Source organism: Dendrobates tinctorius, unplaced genomic scaffold, assembly GCF_039654945.1.
Source record: "Dendrobates tinctorius isolate UK_male_01 unplaced genomic scaffold, ASM3965494v1 ptg000296l, whole genome shotgun sequence".
Taxonomy (NCBI): domain Eukaryota; kingdom Metazoa; phylum Chordata; class Amphibia; order Anura; family Dendrobatidae; genus Dendrobates; species Dendrobates tinctorius.
The window spans coordinates 955,029-974,032 of NW_027361963.1; the positions used below are offsets into that span (position 1 = coordinate 955,029).

Consider the following 19,004-nt stretch of genomic DNA (forward strand, 5'->3'; position numbering starts at 1 on the left):
CCATATAACCATCATACATATCCTCCATCACATAGTCCTGTGCCCATATTCTGTTGGTGGGTCTTGAGGACTGGAGTTAGGCAAACTGAGGACGTGATTACAGTGGCTGGAGATTGACTGGTCCTGGATGTACGGCCACTTTTGTGATTAGTCGATCTCATTTGCATACGGTACTGAAATATTAAAGCTCCATTTTTAATTGAATGGACACTTTTCTACACTAAGGGCATGATAGGAAGCTTGAGAGAGTGAAATGGCACTGGTGGTACATTAGTGGGGTAATTCCTGATGACAGGTTTCTTTTAAGAACTGTCTATTGCTGTCTAATCTCTGCCACCCCTGACTTGGGCCAATGTCACCAGTTTATAAGTGTTATTCATTTTACCCGTCATCGTGTTAATGTTATGGCATGTAGTTGTCTTCCTTATTACCGGTACTTACGAGGGTTTTCATTGTGAGCTCCATAAAAAAAAATTAGAAATCCCTTTTGTGTTGTCGAAAAAGTTCACATCCAATCTATCTTTCATCCTTATAGGAAATCCTTATGAGAACAACTGGTTATCACTAAATTGTAAAGAAGATATCAGGAAGCGCTCTAATGGAGAAAACCTCATTACCCTTCATGGAGCTCCTGGACTTCACAGCACTTCACTTTCCTATAATCCTCCTAATCATGAGGAACCCTCTCCTGAGCAATCTCACATTGTTACCTCAATTCCAGGTGACAAAGTGGATACAAGATTTCAGTGTGACAAGCAACTTACTACAATCTCAGATTTTTTAGTTCAAAGAAAACAAAAAGGAAAAAAGAGATACTGCTGTTCAGAATGTGGGAAATGCTTTACATTTAAATCAAAATTTGTTTCACATCAGAGAATACACACAGGAGAAAAGCCATTTTCATGTTCGGAATGTGAGAAGTCCTTCACAGATAAAGGGAATCTTAGTAAACATCAGAAAATTCATACAGGTGACATTCCATACTCCTGTTCAGAATGTGGGAAATGCTTTACACATAAAACAAAATTTGTTATACATCAGAGATTTCACACAGGAGAAAAGCCATTTTCATGTTTGGAATGTGAGATGTCCTTCAGAAATAAATGGAATCTTATTACACATAAAAAAATTCATACAGGAGAGACTCCATACTCCTGTTCAGAATGTGGGAAATGCTTTACATTTAAATCAAAATTTGTTGCACATCAGAGAACTCACACAGGAGAAAAGCCATTTTCATGTTCGGAATGTGAGAAGTCCTTCACAGATAAAGGGAATCTTAGTAAACATCAGAAAATTCATACAGGTGACATTCCATACTCCTGTTCAGAATGTGGGAAATGCTTTACACATAAAGCAAAATTTGTTAGGCATGAGAGAATTCACACTGGACAAAAGCCATTTTCATGTTCAGAATGCGGAAAATCCTTCACAGCGAAAGAGAATCTTGTTACACATCAGAGAATTCACACAGGAGAGAAGCCGTATTCATGTTCAGAATGTGGGAAATGTTTTTTATATAAGTCATATCTTGCTACACATAAGAGATTTCACACAGGAGAAAAACCATTTTCATGTTCGGAATGTGGGAAGTCTTTCACGGTTAAAGCGACTCTTAATACACATCAGAGAATTCATACAGGAGAGAAGCAGTATTCATGTTCAGTATGTGGGAAGTCTTTCTCGTTTAAAGGGAGTCTTATCAAACATCACAGAATTCATACAGGAGAGAAGCCGTATTCATGTTCAGAATGTGGAAAATGCTTTACAGGTAAAGGGAGTCTTATTACACATCAGAGAATTCATACAGGAGAGAAGCCATACTCCTGTTCAGAATGTGGTAAATGCTTTACAAATAAAAGGAATCTTATTAAACATCAGAGAATTCACACAGGAGAGAAGCCGTATTCATGTTCACGCTGTGAGAAATGCTACACAAAAAAATCAAGTCTTGTGAGCCATGAGAAAAGTCACACATAGAAGCATGTTCAGAATGGTGGAAATCTTTCATACATAAATCATGTCTTGTAAAACAGGAGAGAAGGCATGCAGGAAAGAAAATGTAATTATGTTCTGTGTTTTATAAATGTTAATAAACATTGCTCAGCATAAATGAGTACACCCACTTTGATTGGTAAGATTTTAATATCTCATTGAACACAAGAACAATTTCTAAAATGTTGCCAACACTGAGTTTCATGGAACATTTTTGTAATGAAAACCTGTAAGATAGGTTAATATACAGTAACTTTCAAAATGTGGAGGGAAAAGAATGAACCACCACTAACTGAGTATAATCCAAATAAAATATATACCTTTATTGTATGATTTTTTTAAAAATGAGATAGAATCAAAAGTCTGCTATGTTTGAATATATAGGGGCCAAGGTTGCATGTAGTGCTTAAGATGGACAAAAATTGAACAATTGATCCACAATTAGATACAGAGATTAAGAAAGCAACAATATTAAGTGTGATAACTAATGATCAATGATAATCAAGGTGCTGATATAAAGAGCTTAGTGCAATGGAATTCAAAATAGATCATAAAAAACTTCAGTATCTCTTCAGTTGAAAGCATCCTAAACTAAATGTAGCTCAGTAATAAGACCATTGAGAGGTCCTGTTGTGGCAAGAGCATAGTAAATAAAGTAAGTGCAAAATCATAGCGTACTCATGATGAGTCACTGCACACAACCATTATAACAAATGAATTGAATCATAGTGAGACGAATTATACAGAAAATAGAAGAGGGTAGTAAAACTAAAGCACTTAGAGAGTTAAATTATTGGTAACCTTGGTGTCCCCGTCACCCCAACGCACGTTTCATTAGTCTTCCTTGGGAGGCGTGTGTTGGGGGAGGGATTCGCCAGGCTATTTATATCAGACTTGTCCAATTACCTTAGAGGTGGTGGGCATGTAGTAATTGCAAATCATGTGACCATAGTTACTAAAGAAAATCACGTATTATCGGCGCATGCGCTGTTGACCCGGCACTCCCGATAGTCCTTCCCGTCCTTGGCGGTTGAAATACAAGACCATAATCTCCGTCAGAGAGACGGAGCATGCGCAATGCGGTCACTGGTTCCGTGTTCCCAAAGGGCTGAGGTCAGGCGAACAGCGCATGCTCATTGGGGATAAGTACATAAAGTAATGCTGTGTTGATAGTGACATGAAACTGTAGAATGATGATTATGTTTGAGTAAATATGCTGATGTGAAAAAATAAGAATGATGTGTAAACATGAATAAAGATAGTGAAGCAATCGATGTGAGTATGAAAGGTGAAGAAAATGAAAAAAGAAAAAGTGGAGACAATAAGTGCTGTGTGTAAATATGTAAATAGCCAATCTAATTACACATAATCTAGATATTAAAATGAAGTGATAAGATGTGTGAAACTAAGGGTACCGTTACACCTAGCGACACCAGCGATCCCGACCAGCGATATGACGAGGTCAGGATCGCTGGTGCATCGCTAGGTGGTCGCTAGTGAGCTGCCACACAGGCAGATCTCACTAGCGACATCGCTGGGGTCGGGGATCGCTACTTACCTGTCAGACGCGGCGATCCTGCGTCCTCCCGCCCGGCTCCACGCGTCGCTCATCACAGCAGGAAGCGCCGCAGGAAGTGGCCGACGAGGAATGGTCCAGCAGCTCCTCGCGCGATCAGCAATAACCAGCGGGGGAGCCGGTCGGAGGTATCACATGAAGCGATATCGCTAGCAATATCGCTGCAACGTCACAAAATCGGTGACTTTACAGCGATATTGCTAGCGATATCGCAGTGTGTAACGGGGGCTTAATTGTGAGTGGATGTGTGGCACCCCAGGGGAGTCCAGTCGCCACAGAGATACTGCACCTCACCCAGAGGTGTGGTATCCCACTCTCCAGGTAAGGTGGAGGCACCTCACAGGACTCTGACACCTGCACCCAGCACACACCCTATAGCAGCAGGGCATCTAGATGGACCCTATGGGAGGATGATCTCAACCCTGTCTGGGTGTTAGGAGGTGGGTGGAGTTAGTGGAATGAGAGCGGGAGAAGAGAGTTTTAGTGGGGAGTCTGCCCGGAGGGGAGGAAGTGGAAGGATGTGTGTGAAGCAGCTACTGGTCAGAGGAGCTGCTGGAAAGGAAAAGACTAAAGGAAGCTCCCTGAAGAGGGAAGGGATCCTAGATGGATCAGTGACCATACTGTCCTTGGGGCTCATTCCACGCCAGCTGACGTCGGGTGGAGGGATCGGTCGCAGTTTAGTGACTGGCCCTATAACTAGTCGAGTGAACAATGGACTCAGCTAGATCAACCAGAGCCTGTGAGCATTGAAAGTGCTGCAGCCAAATACACAATTCGCTGAAAAAGCAGACACATAGGATCCAGGGACCTAGAGGTTATTCCCAACAAGATTTGAGTTTGCTGACTTGGGACATTGTGAAGGTGCTGGACAGGAGGGAGGAAATCAGCACAGTGAGACAGCCAGGAAAGGCATACTGTTATGATTGGGTCACCGAGGAGGAAAACAAAACCAAGCTAAGTCACAGAAAACCAGAGAGGTTGGTAACTAAGCGGATTGCAGACCCCTGATCCTAACCACAACAACTAGAAGTAGCCGTGGAGCATACCTACGATGATTCTAGACGCCTCATCACAGCCGGGGGACTAAATATGCCTAAAGCAAGAAAAGGGGAAATCTAAACTGCTCCAGAGCAGACCCCAAAGGAATAGACAGCCCCTACACATGTATTGACGGTGAAACAAGATGAAAACACAAACACCGGCAGGAAAATAAGCTGAGCAAACGATGGGGCCCACACTAACTAGAAAGGACAGGAAAGGAAAGATACTGTCTGCAATCACGCCAAAAAACCCTGCAAAGAAAGGTCCAACACTTCTGATAGCAAAAAAACCCTGAAGTCACTAGACTTCACCCACTATATCAGCACTCTGGCATATTCTGAGAAGAGCAAAAAGAAGCCAACCTAATAAGGGACAAAAAGCAAACTGGCGCATTCAGTGACATAAGAATGGAAATTCAGCACAGCCCCAGCCGGGGCTGGCTAAACACACAAAAACTGAATAGACCAAACCAAATCAAGTGTGAACAATAGCAGAAAACACTTAGCTTGAGAAGGCAGTAACTGAACTGGAAACTAGAACCTCAGGAGGCAGGAAAAAAATCACCATCATGGGAAAAGGGAGTCGGCTGTCTTAAATCCAGTTTGAGACTCCAGATGTCCAATCCTCGTCCTCATTATCAGGTGGCAGGTCTCTGTTAATTAGATCATCTTCATTACCTCCTGCCACCAGCAGAGGGAGCCCAGAAAGAGAACTCACAACTCCTGTTAACACAACCAGCTCCTTCATCAGAAACCAGAGGCAGACCAGAAAATTAGTTCACAACAGTACCCCCCCTTGAGGAGGGGTCACCGAACCCTCATCCACGCCACCAGGCCGATCAGGATGGGCCCAGTGAAAAGCACAAACCAATCTATCGGCATGAATGTCAGAGGCAGAGACCCAAGAATTATCCTCCTGGCCATAACCCTTCCATTTGACCAAATACTGGAGTCTCCGTCTAACCAAACGAGAATCCAATATTTTCTCTACCTCATATTCCACAATACAGGGTCAGGAGGTGCCGCCATAGGAACTACTGGCTCAACAAACCTCTTCAACAGAGATTTATTAAACACGTTATGGATTTTAAATGTAACTGGAAGAGCCAGTCGAAAAGAAACAGGATTAAGAATCTCCAAAATCTTATAAGGTCCAATAAATCTTGGATTGAACTTTGAAGACGCAACCTTCATAGAGATATTCTTTGACAACAACCAAACCATATCACCCACTTTAAACCGGGGACCAATGGTCCTATGCTGGTTGGAAAACCGCTGGGCCTTTTCCTGAGAGAGGGACAACTAATCCACCACTTGGTTCCAAATCTGCTGCATTCTCTCTACCACAGTGCCACACCTGGGCAGGCTGAAGATTCCACTTGCCCTGAAAAAAATCGAGGATTAAACCCAAAGTTACAGAAAAAGGGCGACATCAAAGTGGCAGAACTAGCTCTATTGTTTAGCGCAAATTCTGCCATGGGCAAAAATGAGACCCAGTCATCCTGATCAGCAGATATAAAACATCTCAAATAGGACTCTAAAGTCTGGTTTGTTCTCTCAGTCTGCCCATTGGTCTGAGGATGAAACGCAGCGGAGAAAGATAACTGAATTCCCAAATTGGAACAAAAGGCTTTCCAGAATCTGGAAACAAATTGGACTCCTCTGTCCGACACAATGTTCTCAGGAATCCCATGCAACCGAACCACCTGTTGTAAAAACAAGGGCACCAGCTCTGAGGAAGATGGCAACTTTGGAAGTGGTACAAGATGGACCATCTAAGAAAATCTATCACAAATCACCCAGATAACAGTCATCCTCTGAGAGACCGGAAGATCAGAAATAAAATCCATTGTGATATGGGTCCATGGCCTCTTGGGCACCGGCAGGGGCATCAACAACCCACTAGAACGAGAACAGGGTTTAGACCGAGAAAAAGTCCCACAAGACTGCACAAAATTCCTGACATCACGAGATAAGGCAGGCCCGAAAAAGACCAACTCACCAAATCTCTAGTACCAAAAATACCTGGATGACCAGCCAATGCGGAGCAATGAACTTCAGACATCACTCTCTTCCTCCACTGGTCAGGAACATACAATTTTCCCATAGGACAACGCTCAGGTTTATCCTCCTGAAATTCCTCCAGGGCGCGTCTCAAATCGGGCGAGATGGCAGAAAGAACTACCCCCTCACCTAAGATGGTAGTAGGCTCGGTCACAATAGGAGAATCAGCAAAGAAACTCCTAGAAAGGGCGTCAGCCTTAACATTCTTAGTGCCAGGAAGAAAAGAGACCACAAAATTAAAATGCGTGAAAAACAAGGCCCACCTAGCCTGTCTAGGATTCAAGCATTTGGCCGACTCAAGATAAATCAAATTCTTGTGGTCGGTGAGAACCACAACTTGATGTCTAGCTCCCTCCAACCAATGTCTCCACTCTTCAAATGCTCATTTCATGGCCAACAATTCCCGATTCCCCACGTTATAGTTGCATTCAGATGGGGAGAACTTGCGAGAAAAGAAGGCACAGGGATTCATTTTAGAAGTCACAGGATCTTTTTGGGACAAAACAGCTCCTGCACCAATCTCAGAAGCGTCTACCTCCACCTGAAATGGAAGTGAGACATCAGGTTGCCGTAAAACCGGAGCAGAAGTGAATCTCTGCTTAAGCTTCTGAAATGCCGAGACAGCCTCTGGAGACCAATTCAGCACATCAGCGCCCTTCTTGGTCAGATCAGTCAGTGGTTTGACAATACCAGAAAAAATTACCTATAAATTTATGATAGAAATTAGAAAAACCCAAAAACTTCTGGAGGGCCTTCAAAGAAGTGGGCTGAACCCAATCATAAATGGCCTGTACCTTGGCCGGGTCCATTTCAATAGTCGACGGAGACAAAATAAATCCCAAAAATGAAATCCTCTGTACACCAAAGAGGCATTTCGATCCCTTAACATACAGGGAATTCTCCCTCAAAATCCGGAACATAGTCCGGACATGTTCCACATGAGAATCCCAATCACTGGAAAAGATCAAAATATCATCCAGATAGATGATCAAAAACTTATCCACAAAGTCACGGAAAATATCATTCATAAAGGACTGGAAGACAGAAGGGGCATTAGAGAGCCAAAAAGGCATCACCAGGTACTCAAAATGTCCCTCCGGAGTATTAAACGCCGTCTTCCATTCATCCCCGTGCTTGATGCGAATAAGATTATACGTCCCCCTGAGGTCAAGCTTAGTAAACCAGCAGGCACTTTTAACTCTGGAGAATAAATCAGAAATCAGGGGTAACGGGTACTGATATTTAACCGTCATTTTCTAAAGGGAACGATAGTCAATACAAGGCCTTATAAACCATCTTTCTTGGCCACAAAAAAACCCAGCACCTAAGGGTGAAGAGGATGGTCTAATATGACCCTTCTCCAACGACTCATTATAGGATCGCATAGCATCATGTTTGGGTACTGATAAGTTGAAAAGCCGCCCCTTGGGAAATTTACACCCAGGCATCAACTCAATTGCACAGTCATAACTCCTATGAGGAGGCAAAAACGCAGACTTACTCTCACTAAATACATCAGAAAAATCAGCCAAATAGTCAGGAATATCATGAGACTGAGGAGAGGTGGAGAAAACAGGAGTGTCCCTAAGGACACACTGACAACCCCAAGTCACCACAGACACAGATTTCCTATCCAAAACTGGATTATGAGTTTGCAGCCAGGGAAAACCCAGAACAATAGTATCATGCAGATTGCGCAGCACCAAAAATTTCCAATTTTCTTGGTGGTCTGGGGCGACCTGCATTATCACCTGGGTCCAAAACTGAGGTTTATTCTCCACCAAAGGAGTAGCATCAATACCCCTCAAAGGAATAGGCATCCGCAGAGGTATCATGGGGAAACCACAACGTTTAGCAAAGTCCAAATCCATCAGATTCAAAGCTGCTCTTGAATCTACAAAAGCCTTAGCGGAAAATGTGGATAAGGAGCAGATCAGAGTAATTGCCAAAAGAAACTTAGGTTGTACACTGCCCACAGCAAATGTGTGTGCAAAACGTTTCTCTCGTTTAGGGCAGACAGAAATAGTATGAGAGGCATCTCCACAGAAAAAACACAGCTTATTATGCCTTCTAAACTCCTGACGTTGTGCCCTAGACAAAACCCTATCACATTGCATAGGTTCAGAAATTTGTTCAAAAGATGGCAACGCCTCTCGTGTAGTTTTACGTTCACGTAAACACCGATCAACTTGAATGGCTAATGACATCAAGACCAGAGGGAGCAGGAAATCCCACCATAACATCTTTTACGGTCTCTGATAAACCCTTCTGAAAGAGAACTGCCAATGCACCATCACTCCATGTAGTAAGGACCACCCACTTTTGGAATTTTTGACAGTATAACTCTGCAGAATCCTGACCCTGGTTCAATACCAATAGGGCTTTCTCAGCCTGATCAATGGCATTAGGTTCATCATACAACAACCCCAAGGCTTGAAAAAATGCATCCACATTAGTGAGAATAGGATTTTCAGGTGTCAAAGAAAAAGCCCAATTCTGGGGATTGCCGCACAGCAAGGAGATGACAATTTTAACCTGCTGCACAGAGCTCCCCGATGAGTTAGGCTTCATGGCAAGAAATAATTTACAATTATTCTTAAAATTCAAAAATTTAGACCGATCCCCAGAAAACCCATCAGGAGAAGGGATTTTTGGTTCAGCAGCAGGTGACTGAGCGAGATAGGCAGAAATTCCCCACACTTCATCAGCAAGCTGCTCCACACGATCAGACAATTGCTTTATCTCCATTAAAGAAAAAATCCTATGGCCCCAGAGAAAAAGAGGAAAAAATACATATAAAAAAAAAAATTCTGACACTTTTTTTTTTAAACAATTCTTTCCTGCTTTTGAGTACCCTAGAGTCTGCGGTATGGCTGTGATTCTGTTATGATTGGTTCACCGAGGAAGAAAACAAAACCAAGCTAAGTCACAGAAAACCAGCGAGGTTGGTAACTAAGCGGATTGCAGACCCCTGATCCTAACCACAACAACTAGAAGTGTTATGAATGAGTCACCGGAGGAGGAAAAAACAAAAATGCAAGCTAAGTCCAGAAAACCTACCGGAGAGGTTTGCTAGAGGATTGCAGACCCCTGATCCTATTCACAACAACTAACAGTAGCCGTGGAACGTTCCTACGGTGGTCCTAGATGCCTCTTCACAGCCGGTGAACTAAATAAGCCTAAAGAAAGAAAGGGGAAATCTAAACTGCCCCAGAGCAGACCCCAAAGCAATAGACAGCCCCCAAAATGTATTGTCGGTGAAAACAGATGAAAACACAAAAACAGACAGAAAGACAGGCAGAGCAAATGATGGGGCCCAACTAACTAGATAGCAAAGGACAGAAAAGATGCTGGCTGCAATCCGCAAAAACCCTACCAAAAATTTCCCAACAAGTCTGATAGGAAAAACGGCCCTAAAGTCACTAGGCTTCAAAATCCCTATATCAGCACTCTAATATATTCTGAAGACAGAGCAAAAGAGATTTAACCGTTCAGGGACAAAAATGGAAATTCAGCAGAGCCCCAGACGGGGCTGGCAGAACACAAAACTAAGCAAATCAGACAAACTCTCATGGAACAATAACAGAGCAAAACTTAGCTTTAGAAGACAGGAACTGAACTGGAGGCCAGAGCTCAGAGCAGAGAAATCACCAGCAACCCTACAGGGCGTCGGCTGCCTTATATCCACTCAGAGATTCCGGATGTCCAATCGCAATCCACCTGTTCAGGTGACAGGTTTCTCCCATCCAAATCGGTTTCACCACCTCCTTTCACCAGCAGAGGGAGTTCATCGGACATCAAAGGTGAACGAGAAAATGAGCTCACAACAGTACCTCCCCCCTGAGGAGGGGTCACCGAACCCTCATCCACGCCACCAAGGCCGATCAGGATGGGCCCAATGAAAAGCACGAACCAATCTTTCAGCATGAATATCAAATGCAGAGACCCAAGAATTATCCTCCTGGCCATAACCCTTCCACTTAACCAAATACTGGAGTCTCCGCCTAGTCAGACGAGAATCCAGTATCTTCTCAACCTCATATTCCACATTACCTTCAACCAATACAGGGTCAGGAGGTGCCACCACAGGAACTACTGGCTCAACAAACCTCTTCAACAGAGACTTATGAAACACGTTATGGATCTTAAATGTAACAGGAAGAGCCAATCGAAAAGAGACCGGATTAAGAATCTCCAAAATCTTGTAAGGTCCAATAAATCTAGGTTTAAACTTTGGAGAAGCCACCTTCATAGAGATATTCTTTGAAGACAACCAAACCATATCACCCACCTTAAACCGGGGACCAATGGTCCTATGTCGGTTGGAAAACCGCTGGGCCTTTTCCTGGGAGAGAGACAACTTATCCACCACTTGGTCCCAAATCTGGTGCATTCTCTCCACCACAGTGTCAACACCTGGGCAGGCAGAAGACTCCACCTGCCCTGAAGAGAATCGAGGATGAAACCCAAAGCTACAAAAAAAAGGTGACATCAAAGTGGCAGAACTAGCTCGATTATTTAAAGTAAATTCGGCCAAGGGCAAAAATGAGACCCAATCATCCTGATCAGCAGAGATAAAACATCTCAAATAAGACTCCAAAGTCTGGTTTGTTCTCTCCGTCTGCCCATTGGTCTGAGGGTGAAACACGGAGGAGAAGGACAACTGAATTCCCAGCTTGGAACAAAAAGTCCTCCAAAATCTAGAGACAAACTGAACTCCTGTCAGATACAATGTTCTCAGGAATCCCATGTAAGCGAACCACCTGTTGCAAAAACAAGGGCACCAACTCTGAGGAAGATGGCAACTTAGGGAGTGGTACAAGATGGACCATCTTAGGCTGGTTTCACATTTGCGTTTTTTAGCGCTGGAAAAAAACGCATATGTGCGCATGCGTTTTTCCCCCTATATTTAACATGGGTGCGCATACCTGCGCGCTTGTAAGCGCATGTATGCGATTTTCATGCGCTGCGTTTTTTTGGGGTGTGCGTTTGTATTTTCCAGACGCAGCATGTTGCATTTTTTGGCCCTGCAAAAAAGCGCATGCGCACATATGCGCACGTTTTGCGCTAAAAATGGCCATTATAGCCTATGGATGCGCATATGTGCGCACTGGCATGCTCATGTATGCGTTTTTTTGCATATGCGTTTTTTTTTTTAACCATGGAATTTAGGGGTTTGGGTTAGAGTTAGGGTTAGTTAAGGGGGTTTAGGGTTAGGGTTAGGGTCAGGGTTAGGGTTGGGGTTTGGGTCAGGGTTAGGGTTAAGTATGGTTTGGTTAAGGGTTAGGGTCAGGGTTAGGGTTACGGTTAAGTATGGTTTGGTTAAGGGTTAGGGTCAGGGTCAGGGTTAGGGTTAGGGTCAGGGTTAGGGTTAAGTATGGTTTTGTTAAGGGTTAGGGTCAGGGTTAGGGTCAGGATTAGGGTTAAGTATGGTTTGGTTAAGGGTTAGGGTTAGGGTTAGGGTCAGGGTTTGGGTTAGGGTTAGGGTCAGGGTAAGGGTTAAGTATGGTTTTGTTAAGGGTTAGGGTCAGGGTTAGGGTCAGGATTAGGGTTAAGTATGGTTTGGTTAAGGGTTAGGGTCAGGGTTAGGGTTAGGGTCAGGGTTAGGGTTAGGGTTAGGGTCAGGGTAAGGGTTAAGTATGGTTTTGTTAAGGGTTAGGGTCAGGGTTAGGGTCAGGATTAGGGTTAAGTATGGTTTGGTTAAGGGTTGGGGTCAGGGTTAGGGTTAGGGTCAGGGTTAGGGTTAGGGTTAGGGTTAGGGTTAGGGTCAGGGTCAGGGTTAGGGTTAGGGTTAGGGTTAGTTAGGGTTTAGGGTTTGGGTTAGGGTTAAGTATGATTTGGTTAAGGGTTAGGGTCAGGGTCAGGGTTAGGGTCAGGGTTAGGGTTAGTAAAGTCATGGTTTGGGTTAGTGTGAGGGGCCACCTAATGTTGGAAAAAAATGCAAACGCGGTAAAAACGCACTAAAAACGCATAAAAACGCTGCGTTTTTTTCATGCATGCTCATAAAAATGCTTGAAAAAAACGCAGCAGTTGTATGCTTTTGTATGCGTTTTTTCAATGCGTTTTTTTGCGGGAAAAACGCGCTGCAAAAAAAAGCAAGTGTGAAACTAGCCTTAGAGAACCTATCACAAATCACCCAGATAACAGTCATTCTATGAGAGACAGGCAGATCAGAGATAAAATCCATTGAAATATGGGTCCATGGCCTCCTGGGCACCGGCAAAGGCATCAATAACCCACTAGAGCGAGAGCAAGGTTTAGACCGGGAGCAAGTCCCACAGGACTGCACAAAATTCCTGACATCATGAGATAAGGTGGGCCACCAAAAAGACCGACTCAGCAAATCTCTAGTACCAAAAATACCTGGATGACCAGCCAATGCGGAGCAATGAACTTCAGACATTACACTCTTCCTCCACTGGTCAGGAACATACAATTTTCCAATGGGACAATGCTCAGGTTTGTCCTCCTGAAAATCTTCCAGACCACGTCTCAAATCGGGTGAGATGGCAGAAAGAACTACCCCCTCACCTAAGATGGTAGCAGGCTTGGTCACAATAGGAGAATCAGCAAAGAAACTCCTAGAGAGGGCGTCTGCCTTGACATTCTTAGTGCCCGGAAGAAAAGAGACCACAAAATCAAAACGTGTGAAAAACAAGGCCCACCTAGCCTGTCTAGAATTCAAACGTTTGGCCGACTCAAGGTAAATCAAATTCTTGTGGTCAGTGAGGACCACGACTTGATGTCTAGCTCCCTTCAGCCAATGTCTCCACTCCTCAAATGCCCATTTCATGGCTAACAGTTCCCGATTCCCCACATCATAGTTGCGTTCAGATGGGGAGAACTTTCGGGGAAAGAAAGCACAGGGATTCATTTTAGATTTTACCGGATCTTTTTGGGACAAAACAGCTCCTACACCAATCTCAGAAGCGTCCACCTCTACCTGAAATGGGAGTGAGACATCAGGTTGCCGCAAAACCGGAGCAGAAGTTAACCTCTGCTTCAGCCCCTGAAAGGAAGAAACAGCCTCTGGAGACCAATTCAGCACATCAGCACCCTTCTTAGTCAAATCAGTCAATGGTTTGGCAATACCAGAAAAATTAGCTATAAATTTACGATAAAAATTAGCAAAACCCAAAAACTTCTGGAGGGCCTTCAAAGAAGTGGGCTGAACCCAATCATAAATGGCCTGTACCTTGGCTGGGTCCATTTCAATAGTCGACGGAGACAAAATAAATCCCAAAAATGAAATCCTCTGCACACCAAAAAGGCATTTCGACCCCTTAACATACAGGGAATTCTCCCTCAAAATCCGGAACACAGTCCGAACATGTTCCACATGAGAGTCCCAATCCCTGGAAAAGATCAAAATATCATCCAGATAGATGATCAAAAATGTATCCACAAAGTCCCGGAAAATATAATTCATGAAGCACTGGAAGACAGAAGGGGCATTAGTGAGCCCAAAAGGCTTCACCAGGTACTCAAAATGTCCCTCCGGAGTATTAAACGCCATCTTCCATTCATCCCCATGCTTAATGCGAATAAGATTATACACCCCCCTGAGGTCAAGCTTGGTAAACCAGCAAGCACCTTAAACTCTGGAGAATAGATCAGAAATCAGGGGTAACGGATACTGATATTTAACTGTAATTTTGTTGAGGGAACGATAGTCAATACAAGGCCTTAATGAACCATCTTTCTTGGCCACGAAAAAAAACCCAGCACCCAAGGGTGAAGAGGATGGTCTAATATGATCCTTCTCCAACGACTCCTTAATATAAGATCGTATAGCCTCATGCTCGGGTACAGATAAATTGAAAAGTCGACCCTTGGGAAATTTACACCCAGGGCTCAGCTCAATTGCACAGTCATAACTCCTATGAGGAGGCAAAGACGCAGGCTTATTCCCACTAAATACATCATAAAAATCAGCCAAATAGTCAGGAACATCATGCGACTGGGGAGAGGTGGAGAAAACAGGAGTGTCACTAAGAGCACACTGACAACCCCAACTCACCACAGACACAGATTTCCAATCCAAAACTGGATTATGGATTTGCAACCAGGGAAACCCCAGAACAATGGTATCATGCAAATTATGCAACACCAAAAATCTGCAATTTTCTTGATGGTCTGGGGCGACCCGCATTGCCACCTGGGTCCAAAACTGAGGTTTATTCTTCGCCTAAGGAGCAGCATCAATACCCCTCAAAGGGATAGGCGTCCACAGAGGTGTCATAGGAAACCCACATCGTTTAGCAAAATCCAAGTCCATCAGGTTCAGAGCCGCTCCTAAATCCACAAAAGCCTTAGCGGAAAATATGGACAGGGAGCAGATCAGAGTAATTGCTAGAAGAAATTTAGGTTGTACACCACCCACAGCAAATGTGTGTGCAAAACGTTTCTCTCGTTTAGGGCAGACAGAAATATTGTGAGAGGCATCTCCACAGAAAAAACACAGCTTATTACGCCTTCTGAACTCCTGACATTGCGCCCTAGACAAAACTCTATCACATTGCATAGGTTCAGACATTTGTTCAACAGGTGGCAACATTTCTCGTGTAATTTTACGTTCATGTAAACGCTGATCAACCTGAATGGCCAATGACATAGAATCGTCAAGACCAGAGGGAACAGTAAATCCCACCATAGTATCTTTCACGGTTTCTGACAAACCCTTCCGAAAGAGAGCTGCCAAGGCACCATTATTCCAGGTAGTAAGGACCGCCCACTTTTGGAATTTTTGACAGTACAACTCCGCAGAATCCTGACCCTGGCTCAATGTCAACAGGGCTTTTTCAGCTTGATCAATACCATTAGGTTCATCATACAACAACCCCAAGGCTTGAAAAAATGCGTCCACATTAGTTAGAATAGGATCATCAGGTGTCAAAGAAAACGCCCAATCCTGGGGATCGCCGCGCAGCAAGGAGATGACAATTTTAACCTGCTGTGCGGAGCTCCCTGACGAGTTAGGCTTCAAGGCAAGAAATAATTTACAATTATTCTTAAAATTCAAAAATTTAGACCGATCCCCAAAAAACACATCAGGAGTATGAATCTTTGGTTCAGCAGCATGTGAATGAGCAAGATAGGCGGAAATTCCCCGCACTTCAGCAGCGAGCTGCTCCACACGATCAGACAATTGCTTAATCTCCATTAAGAAAAAATTCCTCCTACGGCCCCAGAGAAAAAGAAGAAAAAATAAACATTAAAAAAAAAAAATTCTGACCCTTTTTTTCTTTTTTACAATTCTTTCCTGCTATTGAGTACCCTAGAGTCTGCGGTATGGCTGGTGATTCTGTTATGAATGAGTCACCGGAGGAGGAAAAAACAAAAATGCAAGCTAAGTCCAGAAAACCGGAGAGGTTGGTAGCTAGCGGATTGCAGACCCCTGATCCTATTCACAACAACTAACAGTAGCCGTGGAGCATTCCTACGGTGGTCCTAGACACCTCTTCACAGCCGGAGAACTAAATAAGCCTAAAGAAAGAAAGGGGAAATCTAAACTTCCCCAGAGCAGACCCAAAGCAATAGACAGCCCCCAACATGTATTGTTGGTGAAAACAGATGAAAACACAAACACAGACAGAAAGACAGGCAGAGCAAACGATGGGGCCCAACTAACTAGATAGGAAAGGACAGAAAAGATGCTGGCTGCAATCCGCAAAACCCTACCAAAAATTTCCCAACAAGTCTGATAGGAAAAACGGCCCTGAAGTCACTAGACTTCAAAATCCCTATATCAGCACTCCAATATATTCTGAAGCCGGGGCTGCCAGAACACAAAACTAAGCAAATCAGACAAAATCTCATAGAACAATAACAGAGCAAAACTTAGCTTTAGAAGACAGGAACTGAACTGGAGGCCAGAGCTCAGAGCAGAGAAATCACCAGCAACCCTACAGGGCGTCGGCTGCCTTATATCCACTCAGAGATTCCGGATGTCCAATCGCAATCCACCTGTTCAGGTGACAGGTTTCTCCCATCCAAATCAGTTTCACCACCTCCTTTCACCAGCAGAGGGAGTTCATCGGACATCAAAGGTGAATGAGAAAATGAGCTCACAACATAGAAGTAGCCGTGGAGCGTACCTACGATGATTCTAGATGCCTCTTCACAGCCGGAGGACTGAATTAAGCCTAAAGCAAGAAAAGGGAAGTCTAAACTGCCCCAGAGCAGACCCCAAAGGAATAGACAGCCCCTACACATGTATTGACGGTGAAACAAGATGAAAACACAAACACAGGCAGGAAAATAGGCTGAGCAAACGATGCACACTAACTAGAAAGGACAGGAAAGGAAAGATACTGTCTGCAATCACGCCAAAAAACCCTGCAAAAAATGTCCAACCCTTCTGATAGCAAAAAAACCCTGAAGTCACTAGACTTCACCCACTATATCAGCACTCTGGCATATTCTGAGAACAGAGCAAAACCTGCCCAGTACCGAGTAACCCACAGCCCTGAGGGGGTGTTCCATTTTTGGCATCACAAGCAGGATGAACCGACCCTTTAACAGGGGTCCCGTGCTCCTAACAGAATGTACAAAGGAGTGAATTTATTGGACTGCAAAGATGGCTGTCATTGCGGTTCCAAGCGGTGTGCAGTGAGGTGTGCCTTCGTGAGCGGTACCCAGACAATGACACCCTGAACATCCCCTGCCTGTACATGTGAGGCGTCGAGTTCCTGCAACTGCACAGCAGGAATCCAGAGCCTTGCATTCAGCAGTCTCCCATTCTCCACTGACCGCTCAAGAGCCTGCACAGCAATCCCGGCGTCCCAGACGCTCTGCTCAGACCAGCTCTGTGGGTCTCGCTGTTGCTGCCACCTCTGGGCCAACAATAGCAATGCAGGCTACTCAGCAGCGAGCCACTCCAGAGGCTAAGTCCTCCAGTCGCTCTACTGGGCATGCTCACGAGATGATCTCCCATTGGAGATCGGGATCACAAAACAATCACTGACCTCAGGGAGACCAAAGCACAAAGAAAACACTGCGGCAGCCGGCAAAGGCGCTCAATCAGTGAAATCCTAGGTGCAATGCTCCCTGGGAAATATGAAAATGCAAATAAAGTCTGTGGAGCCTCATTTAAGAGTCTCAAACACGGGACTAGCCAGATCTTCCTCCAGGAAAGTGTGACGGACTCAGCTTCCGCTGAGCCCATTTTCCTTTTTCGAGTGGACCCTCTGGGCCGTGGCACCCACCCACCTAGGGCGAGCTGACCTAGTGAGAACCCACCCCCTGTACAGGGAGTGTCAGGAGCAAGACCAAGGGGGTGAGCCACCACGACTGCTGGGACCAGACGGCCGGCTCAGGGGGACACTACGGGAGTGTCTGACGACCAGGGACAGGCAGGAAACAAGACAAGACAAGAGGTAAGTGCAAGGTATCTTCATTAAGATCTTCAGGATCACATTCAGTGCAAACATGAAAACAAGCAAAACATGCAAGGTGCGCGCATGGGCACGCCAAGGTCCATAGCATAGTACGTGCCAGATGGCACACCTAGGTACAGGTAAAGGCACAATGGCATCGGACTCCGGACCGCTGGCAACGATCGACATGATCAAGGCATCAGGCTGCGGACATCAGCTCCAGACATCAGGCCGCAGTCAGCCATCTTACGATCTCTGGCAGCGATCGGCAGGTTCCGGGCATCCGGCAGGCAAACCAGGGTTCTGGCAAGGAGGCACGTCAGATATCCAGGCATGGTGCGTGTTAGGGAACACGCCAAGGTCCAAGGCTAGGTGCAAGGCTATGTGTGTGTAGGGGACATGCCAGGGTTCAAGGCTAGGTGCAAGGCAAGGTGCATGTGTAGGGGACAAGCCAGGGTTCACCAAACGAGACAGGGTGCGTGTGTAGAGACACGCCAAAGCACAAGGTAAGACAGAGTGTGTGTGTACACGCCAAGGCACAAGGTAACAAAGCAGAGACCTGCGCATGCAAAGAGGCATGCCAGGGTCAGGCGAGGCAGAGTCCTGCGCGTGCAGAGAGGCACACCAGGGTCAGGTGAGGCAGAGTCCTGCACGTGCAGAGAGGCACACCAGGGTCAGGGTTCCAGGACAGGGTTAGGGTCTGTGCATGCAGGAGGGCACGACAGGGGACATGGCAAAGCCTGCGCGTACTTTTACAGAAGCACGGGGAGGTATGCCATGGGCAGGCGAGGGCCTGCGCGTGCTTTAGAGAGCACGCAGAGCACAGTGCAGAAACAGCGTGAAGTGCAAGGGAGCACAGAGGTCACGGCTGGGGCACTGGCTAGCTGATCGGGCTGCGGCATTGACAGACGGGCAAGACTCCAGCGAACCCGACTGAGGCATGGCAGGTGA

General features: G+C 45.1%; 1 protein-coding gene across 1 annotated transcript in view; it reads left to right on the forward strand.

Annotated features, from left to right (window-relative positions):
- LOC141073060 (uncharacterized) overlaps nucleotides 1–19,004 on the forward strand; it is a 206,809-nt gene that overhangs the window by 49,406 nt on the left and 138,399 nt on the right. Inside the window, exon 9 of the mRNA XM_073560377.1 lies at nucleotides 536–1,953. Within this exon, the coding sequence (XP_073416478.1) occupies nucleotides 536–1,953 (1,418 nt within the window). The remainder of the gene's footprint in view (nucleotides 1–535; nucleotides 1,954–19,004) is intronic.